Genomic DNA, 9,690 nt, shown 5'->3' on the forward strand with positions numbered 1-9,690 from the left:
AAAAAAATCACATCAAAAAGATTTCAAAATTAATCCATAAAATTAAATTTAATAAAAATATTAAATGGTTTTTCACTATCTGGGTATTTTTGTAATGTTAATTTTTTCGTGCAACCCGAATGCCTTTAAACTAGTTCTTTTATTAAAAACACAAGAACAAGAAAAATGATAAGACCATCCTATCCTAAGTCCTACCCGACAAATAAACAAACACTAGATAGAAGATAATCCTTCCTTGCATATCAACGGTTGTTTTCATCTCCTCCTCCTCCTCCTCCTCCTCCTATGTTTTATTTTTGAGATAGCGAGAGACAAACAAGGATCGCCTGAACAGTTGAAAATGGCTTTTTTAAAAGAAATCACCAAAGTAACGGCTATCTACATGCAGCTGTCGATCATCATGATGATCACCATCATACAGCACTCAGAAGCCCGGGAATTACGACCGTCAGATCACGGGCTGGATCACCAGAGCCTGCCACCAACAGTGGCGAAATTCCCACCCGACATGAAAGAATTCTTTGGAGCATCTAATTCAGCGACGAGAAATACGATGTCGCCGTCAACTGGTGTTGCATTGCCCAAAGAAAAGAACTCAAGCGACATGTCGTGGTGGAGAACCGCTGGCGGTGGTGGTGGTAAAGGCGGTGGTGATGATCATGTGAGGCACCTGCTGCTGGTGGCAAGTTTGGTGTGCGGGGTCACGGGATTGGGTTTGTTAGTTTCTTCTGCTGTCATTTGCTACTGCTTTGTTAGGCATAAAAATAAATATTCATCATCAGCAGCAACAGATAATAATAGGAGTATTACTGCATGTGCTGGTAAGTAGTACTCTTGAGCTTCATTGCTTTCTTTTTAATTTAGTTTGGAGGAGGAGAAGACTTTATTTTATATTTATATTTTTGTTTATTTGTTTGTTGAGTTAGGCTTCTTTTATTAAAAAAGACATGTGTAGTGTTCAACAGTTGGTGTTTTTTTTTTTTTTTTTTTTTCTAAACTTGACAAGTGAAACACATTTAATCAGGTTTGTAATGATTCTTACAAATTAATTTAATTTTTAACTTTTTCATTTAAGAAAATATAAATTTTAAATTTAAATCAAAAGCTTGTTACAAAAGTCATTGAAAATTTTGTAAAATCTTTGATTTATCAGACGATTAAATTTTTAGCCTTTGGTTTATAGATTCTAACATATACTACCTCTTAAGGTAAATTTATTGTTGGTTTTGGTTATTTTTAGAGTTAAACATTTGTTGAATAGTGTTCTCCCACTTAAGTTACTTAACAATAATCATTAACATGATTAAAATAATTTGTAAGTTAATAAAAAATTAATTTAAAAAACCCAATAGTTGACATGTTTTTTTGTAAAATTCAAAATCCTTTATCATACCTAGAAAAAATACAAGATTGTCTTGTAGTTTATTTAATGAAAAGTTGAAGTTTCATAAATAAATTTAAAAAAAGTAATATAAGCTCAAATTACACGCGCACGCGATCAACTTAAGCTCGAGCTTAAACTTGGGCCCAAGGACTTGTGTTTGTTTTTTTGCTAATCTATTTTGGATTTAAATTTGAGTTTTTTTATATAAATATATAGAAAAAAGCTCATGAATAAAAAGTCTAGACATTTAACAATTTATTTTCAAAGAAATAATTTCTAGTTTTCACGGAACAATTGGTAGGTTTTTATTCTTTTATATGACATGTAATTAAAGCAAAGCAACGAGAATTAAAAACCAGAATTAATTTTGCATTAGTTTAGGCTCCAGAAAACCAATATAAATAAGAGTTGAAGGAGAGAGGTTTTGTACAACTTGTGGTAGTTTTCTAGCCATCTTCTATGTAATTTTCTTTGGTTACTTTTGTCTTCCCTCCCTCTATTCTAGAACTTAAGTTCTAGCCATTCTTAGATAATTTGTTTTTCATAGACCTTGATAAGTTTGCAACTAGTCAAGAAAGTGTTGCTGAAATTCTTGAATGCTAGATGACATAATTCCTTTGCACCCAAGATAAGAATAATAAAGACTTAAAAGACAATGATCTATCCATTACAACAAATGGTTGTTAGCTTACACTAATTCTATATTTTTCAATAAGTACTTTACTTCTAAATTTATCTTTCAAGTTTAATAAATTATTTGATATGTTTTTTTAGGTGTCCCCTCCTCGTGGGGGCACGACGACACTTCTCGGGCGATGTTCTTGAAATGGTCTATGGTTGGATAAAATAGTTATCATCTAGTGTTATAGTTACTAGAAATCTTAAGTGGTAAAGAAATTAGGCCCAAGTCATAGTTTTGAAACCCGGCTTAGCCCGGGGGGTGACCCAGCCGACCCGAGCCTGGGACCAAGTCGGGTCTAAGTAAAAACCAGCCGGGGATTTGGTCAAGTGAAACCCAGTCAACCCGGGTAAATCCAACTGAGACCTGATCTTTTTTTTTTTTTTTAATATGTGTGTGTGTGTGTGTGTAACGAAGTTGTTTTGACCTTTAACAATTAAAAAGGCCAAAACGATTAACAATGAGGACAGAAATTAGAATTGAAAAAACCTAGAAATCTTCAAAGCCATTTCAGTCATGAAAAAAAGCAGAGGAGCAGAAGAATCTAAATCATTATTTCAAATCTGCGATAAATGAAGTTGATGTTATTTATTTATACCCACATGTTTCTTCATAGCAGCTGGCAGTCATACAAAGACTTTTCTCTCTTGTTTCATCTCCCACGTTCATGCATACTTTGTTTGATCTGTTGTGGAATCAAACAACCACCAATGCTTCCTGTCAATTAGTAGAGTGATTAGGAGGCTAATTGGGCGGAGAGTCTTCATAGTTTGGTAGATAATTTGCCTATGCGATGGAGGTGCAGAGGGGGAGATTTTAACTCTCTTTTAATTTGAGGTAAACAATAAAGGGTGTTAGTATCTGTAAGTGGGTGGTGTCATTCAATGGCTTGTATAATTGAATGGGAATTTATTATTTCTTGGAATAATGGGAACACGCAATGCTTCCACTCAGTTTGCTTAGAGATAGCGTCACGTTTGCAAGTTTTTTTTTTGGTTGACCTGGGTCAACCCATCTAACCCGTGACCCGATTATTATACCGAGTTGACCACTGGATCGGGTTTAAAAACTATACCCCTAGTACACCCTATCCGAGGTAAGCTGCATTGTTTTTTCTCTTTCTTTGCTATAGTCCGATGATATTTCTATTCTTATCAGCTTACTATGGAGGGTTTACTACAATGAACAAATTTAGATTTTTTAGGTCAAGAACTTAGTCTAGAACAGTGAAATATATTAGAAGTGAATAATATATTCTTCTTGCCGAAAATAAAATTTTAAAATATAGGACAAAATATTTTTTTTAATTTGATTTTTTATTGCTTTTTTATATTTTTATATTTTATTTAGGCTTTGTTTGGCAAAAACTCATTTTTCTTAAGACTAAAATTGTCAAAATAGGCATAAGGAGGTGTTTGCCAAACACATCCTTAAACCCAAAAAACCTTTTAGCAAAAATATTATAAGAAAAAACGGGTTTTTAACCCTTAGAATTGATTTCGACTCAACTGGTTGATCTAAAAAATTTTGTTCAACCATAAATCAAACAAAAAACACTAGTTTGACCTAAAAACTAAACCAAAACTAAAACTTAAAATGAATCAAACTTAAGAAACATAAAAAACTTTGACAAAAAATAGATCAAATGCAGAAAAACCCAGAACAACTTAAGAACACGAAGAACATTCAAGGAAAACCTAGCAATGTGGATCCTAAATTAAACCATATATAATCAAAACAAAAACATAAAAATGTTACAAATGATAAAAGTATCCATAATTTAACATCCATTCACTTTGATTATCAAAGAATCAACACTATTTTGTTAAAATGGGTTTTGGTTAAAACCAAAAGCCTCAAATTAAAACTTTCAAAAATTTGTTATTGATGCAAAAAAAAAAAAAAAAAAAACTAGATTATTACTAGTTAAGTTGCCTAAATCGTTTAATGCAGAGAATTGAACCAAAACTAGTTCAAATCTTGAGACTAAGACAATGTTCTTTTCAAGAACACGAAGAACATTGCCTTATACCCAACAATTGTCAAGCCTCCAAAACTGATATTTTTTTTTTACATCTAAAACATGTTTTCTTTATTATAAACAATTCACACTACCATAACAAAAACATGTTTCAATAAAACAAAAACTAACAAATAACGTTAAAACATCTAAATCATGCAACAAGTTCTAATTTTCAAAACTACAACTTAAAATAGCCTATATATAATTAATTAATTAATTTGAATTCAAATTTGATATCTTGACACTCAAAAGAACCTAAACAAAAACCAAGAACCTATAACATGCATCAGTAAGCCCTAAATAAAAAAACATCAAACATATACTGATAAAATACAAAAACCATTTTATTTTATCAAAATCAATCACTGACATATTATCTTGGCATCCAGTAACATCAACAACATCTCCAAGCAAGATTTAAACAATAGCAACAAATATTTTATGTATTAATTGAAATAATAATAAAAATAAAACCTGGAAAGGTTTCAAGTATTTACAGTTGAAATAGAGGATTGGCAACCAATATATCCATAGTGGAAATTCTATTCGAAGTGATTGATAAACAAAATGTTAAGTAATTTTTTATGAATAAAAACTCTATTTATAGTAAATATTATGAAGGGCTCACTAAAAAATTATGCTTTGTTTTTTTGTTTTTTTGTTTTTTGCAATATTGATACAATGGGTTTGAATGTTTGCTTGAGATTAATACTAAAATATTGGGCCATGAAAGAACTATTTTCTTCCACATATTAAGGCTCATAAGTTTGTTTTCAAGAATGAGTTCTTTATCTTTATAGAATTTTTTTTTCTTTTTTCTATGTACACTAGTATATTAATACACAAGTTTTTGCAATGAACATAATTGGTATGGTGATGGAAAGAAAGTGAAGATTTCATCATTAAAAGGATTGTAACTCTAACTTCATTTCTTTTACTAAGGGTTTGAGGTCTAACATTCCCGTTTCATTTTATTAGAGATAGTTGTCGCCTCATGGAAGGTTCAAACTAGTCTCTTTCATACAACGGGATTTCACCAACCAGCTATGAAACCATTAGCAAAAGGAGAGGGAATCTCATCCCAAAAGGATTTAATTGGCAACACATGTTTACCCATATATAACATTTTTTACAACAGAAAATTTTCATTTGCTTTGAACTCCTTTGAGTGACCAATTCATATCCTTTTTCTAGTCTGCAACTAACAAAGACATTGGAGCTCGTCGCATATAGTAAGCCATTACTGCTGTGGAGTGAGATTTGCCTAGGTTCCTGTCCAAGTTATTGAAGTATTGATGGTGGGGATAAGCAGATTCATCGGTTGAATAAGGTTGGGCTGTTTGTCTTCGTGCTTTGTAAATATAGAAGTATATGCTTCAGTTCAGCCCAATAGCTTATGTACCCGGCTTGTGTGAAAGGAATGAGCATTTCCAGTTTTTGCCTATTCAGTCCATTCATGATGTCCTATTTGGGCTATCATTCCAGATTTGCCTTTCTTCTTAGTTTGGGTTTTGAATAATGAGTTTTGTTTGTTTGATCCTGAGATTCCAAAAAAGTTACCTATACTTTTCTTTGATGCAATTCCACTAGCCATCGTATTATCACCACTCGGCTACAACCCTAGAATTCAAAATTGCTCTTTGATGTTTTACCCTAAGAGATGCCAGTACTTGGATTTGGTCTTTTGGACCAAAACCATTTTGAGATGTGGGTTGCGTTTGTGAATCTGAAGATTCAAGATTTTAGAGGGGTTGTGAAAAAGCTTCACCTTTGAGAAGGAATATGTCATCAATGTTGACTCCTTATGTTTGGATCCAAATAGTATGTGCTCTATTTTTTATTGACATCCTTCTGTATTCCTTCCTAGGTCAGTTTCATCAAGAGGTTCGTAAACTTCTGCAATCAACCCAACAGAGCCATTGCCTTCTAACACATCCAAAGTGTATTCATCAGCTGATCTTCTAATGTTTAAATGTTAAGCTCAGCTTAACAAGAATAAGAAAAGAGAGAACAAAGGAGAAAAACAAAGGAAAAGAAAATCCTGTTATTATATTTGCGTGCCCTTTACATAACCTCCACTGGTTATTTATACTAACCTCCCTTTGCTTATACACGTTTATTTCATGGATAATCAACTCCTAATTGACTTTAACGGCCTCACATAAGTGCCTTATACAATCTTTTTACAACTATAATCCAGCTGTAACAATCCAGTTGTAACAAAACTCCCTCCTTGAATGCATTCTTGTCCCAAGAACGCTAATTAGTGTCTGCTAAAAGAGGTGTGATGTATTCTGGAAATTGTTGTTATAAATCCTCTAGGTCTTCCCAAATAGCATCTTCGGGATAAAGGTTGGACCATTGAATCAACCCCGTTATTACTGCTCGGTTGTCCTTCTTTATCATCTTCCTGTCCAATATGGCTATTGGCATAATTTGCATCTATCCTTCCTTGTCTGTCATTGGCAACTTAGAAGAAGCAATTACTGCGTCACCAATCTTTTTCTTGAGCAGGGATACATGGAACACTGGATGTACCAAACTCCCTTCTGGCAACCTCAACGCATAAGCCACTAGCCCAATTCTGTGAATTATTGGATATGGTCCATAATATCGGGGATTGAGTTTAAGGTTTCTTAATGCCACACTATTTTGTTGATAAGGTTGAAGCTTAAGGAAAACCAAGTCCCCAACCGAAAACTCCCTCTCTGACCTGTGCTTATCAGCCATTTGTTTCATCATATGCCTTGCTGCTTCGAGCTGCCTTTTCATTACAAGATCTATGTTGGCCTTTCACTGTAACACATCTTCCACTACAGCCACTGGTGTCGATTTCTGAGAAATCCACTCTCTCTGTGGAGGAACATAGCCATAAAGGGCTTGGAAAGGACTCATTCCTAAGGTAGAATGATAACTGGAATTATACCACCATTGTGCCAGCGATAACCAATGAAACCAACATTTTGGTTGATGTATGGTCATGCAACGAAGATATGTTTCCAAACACTGATTCACCCTCTCAGTCTGCCCATCCATCTGTGGGTGGTAAGTCATGCTCATCAACAACTGAACTCCTAACTTTTTGAATAATTCCTTCTAAAAAATATTGGTAAAGATCTTGTCCCTATCTGTGATAATCACAGCTAGTAGTCCATGAAACTTGTAGAAATGATCAAGGAATAGCTGCGCAATATCTTGTGCCGTGTATGGATGACTGAGTGCAATGAAATGTCCATATTTAGTAAATTTGTCCACGACCACTATAATAGCATTCTTTCCATCTGAACTTGGCAGTCCTTCTATAAAATCCATGGTGATGGCTTCCTATATTCCATTAGGAACTAGTAATGGTTGTAACAAGCCTGAATAAGCTACTCTCTCTACCTTAGCTTACTTACAAACATCGCACTCGTCCACTATTCTTTTCACCATTGCCTTCATCCCCGACCAATAGAAGTTGGCCTTCAGCCTCCTGAATGTGTTTTGTATGCCAGCATGCCTTTCCACATAAGAATCATGTATGGATTTAACCAATCTAGCTCTGAGTTCCCTCTCTTGTCCCACCATTATTCTGCCTTTGTATCTCAACACCTCTTTTTGTATATTTCCCATCATTTTTGTCCAAGATAATGGTCTGCAACTTAGGTTTCTTGTCATAGGATGCATACACCTCCTCATAACAAGCTAGCAGTATACTGGTTAGTGCATCTAACTCCCCAATAGCTGTGGTTGGTGCACTATTATGGTGCTTCCTGGATAATGCATCGGCAACAATGTTCTCCTTGCCTTTTCTGTATAATATGGTATATTGCAACCCCAAGAGCTTCGTCAGGCTTTTTGTAAGATCCCACATCGGAAGCGAGTGTCCAAAGCCAGGGCCTTATAAGTGCATGCTCACCTTGACTAGTAAGACGCGTTTTGGGAAGTCAGGCCCCACGGTGGGCTCGCTTCTACAAGGACAAATCCGTGAGGGTTTGGGCCCAAAGTGGACAATATCTTGCTAGTGAGGTGGGGTGTTACATTTGGTATCAGAGCCTAGGACGGCTCGTCTTAAGATGGGGGGATTGTAAGATCCCACATCGGAAGCGAGTGTCCAGAGCCAGGGCCTTATAAGTGTATGCTCACCTTGACTAGTAAGACGCGTTTTGGGAAGTCAGGCCCCATGATGGGCTCGCTTCTACAAGGACAAATCCGTGAGGGTGTGGGCCCAAAGCGGACAATATCTTGCTAGTGAGGTGGGGTGTTACACTTTTCTTCTGAATTGTCGTATAAATCTTCTAATCCAATAGATACTTCAAACTCTCATGAACTGTCTATATGATAAATTGCTCTTGCCCTAAATAATGTCTCCATTTCTCCACAGCCATGAGGATGGCCAAGTACTCTTTTTCATAGATGGAAGTCCCATAATGTTTTGGATTAAGGCTTTGTTTAAATAAGCTATGGGACGACATTATTGGCTTAAGACTGCCCCCAATCCTAAATCACAAGCATTTATCTCCAAGACAAATGTCTTAGAGAAGTTAAGTAGAGTTAGGAATGGTGCTTCATACAAGGCTTTCTTCAAACGATCGAAAGCTTGCTGAGATTGATCATTCCACCCAAATTTATTCTTCTTCAGCAATTCTATGAGTGGTTTGCTGATAACTCCAAAATGTCAGATAAACTTCCTATAATACCCAGCCAATCCCAAGAATCCCCTTAATTCTTTCAAAGCTTGTGGAATAGGCTAATTGTTCATGCTTCGATCTTCTTCAGTCAGTTGCTACTCTTATTATAGAAATTAATATGCCCTAGGTATTCCACTTGTTGTTCCCCGAATGCACATTTAGATCTCTTAGCCAACAGCTGGTTATCACTTAGAGTTTTCCAAACTGTCGAAGGTGGACAAAATGCCTCTTAAAATGTTGAAACTGTAAATGAGTAATGTCATCAAAAAAAAAAAAAAAAACCAACATAAACTTGCGCAAGTATGGCTCCAGTATGCTGTTCATTAACGTCTGGAAGGTGGTCGGAGCATTGGTAATGCCAAAAGGTATAACCCTAAACTCATAATGCCCATGATGCATCCTAAATGTTGTCTTCCTCATGTATCCTAACTTGATGGTAGCTTGACCTCAGGTCCAGTTTTGAGAAGAAACTTGAGCCATATAGTTCGTCTAGAAGGTTATCAATAAGAGGGATGGGAAATTTGTTTTTTATGGTTTGCTCATTGAGCTACTTGTAATTAATACAAAATCTTTTATGTATTGTCTTTCTTTTTAACCAGCAGCACAGGGGATACAAAAGGACTAACACTATGCTGAATCATGCCATTAAAGATCATTTCCTTCATTAGTTTCTCTATTTCTCCCTTGGTTTGAATGAATGAGCTTTATAAGGCCTATGTTAATTAAACGTGACCCTAGCTTCAGGGGTATCTTGTGAATGAATCGCCTTACCCTAAGAGGGTAAGGCTCGTGGCTCTTCAAAGATACCAACAAATTCAAGCCAATAGAGATTTAATCTCAGCTCTGTTTCGTTGGCTTATCTCCCCTTCATTGTCCATTGCAAAGAAATGGCCTCCTAGCCCTCCCAAACACATCCTTGAAGTTTCTATGTTCT

The 9,690-nt window shown here is 35.4% G+C and overlaps 1 protein-coding gene across 1 annotated transcript; it reads left to right on the top strand.

Moving 5' to 3' along the window:
- The first annotated feature begins 141 nt into the window (after nucleotides 1-141).
- On the top strand, nucleotides 142-6,247 carry LOC118035347 (uncharacterized). Its single transcript, XM_035040873.2, has 2 exons — nucleotides 142-821; nucleotides 5,281-6,247. Exons 1-2 carry the CDS (start codon nucleotides 341-343, stop codon nucleotides 5,289-5,291), a joined length of 492 nt encoding a protein of 163 aa, XP_034896764.2. The 5' UTR covers nucleotides 142-340; the 3' UTR covers nucleotides 5,292-6,247.
- The last annotated feature ends 3,443 nt before the right edge of the window (nucleotides 6,248-9,690 follow it).

This window comes from Populus alba, chromosome 11 (assembly GCF_005239225.2).
Source record: "Populus alba chromosome 11, ASM523922v2, whole genome shotgun sequence".
In the NCBI taxonomy this organism is placed as follows: Eukaryota; Viridiplantae; Streptophyta; class Magnoliopsida; order Malpighiales; family Salicaceae; genus Populus; species Populus alba.

Bases quoted from the DNA above. Each gene is read 5' to 3' on its own strand.
- LOC118035347 (XM_035040873.2), top strand. From the start codon at position 341: ATGGCTTTTTTAAAAGAAATCACCAAAGTAACGGCTATCTACATGCAG.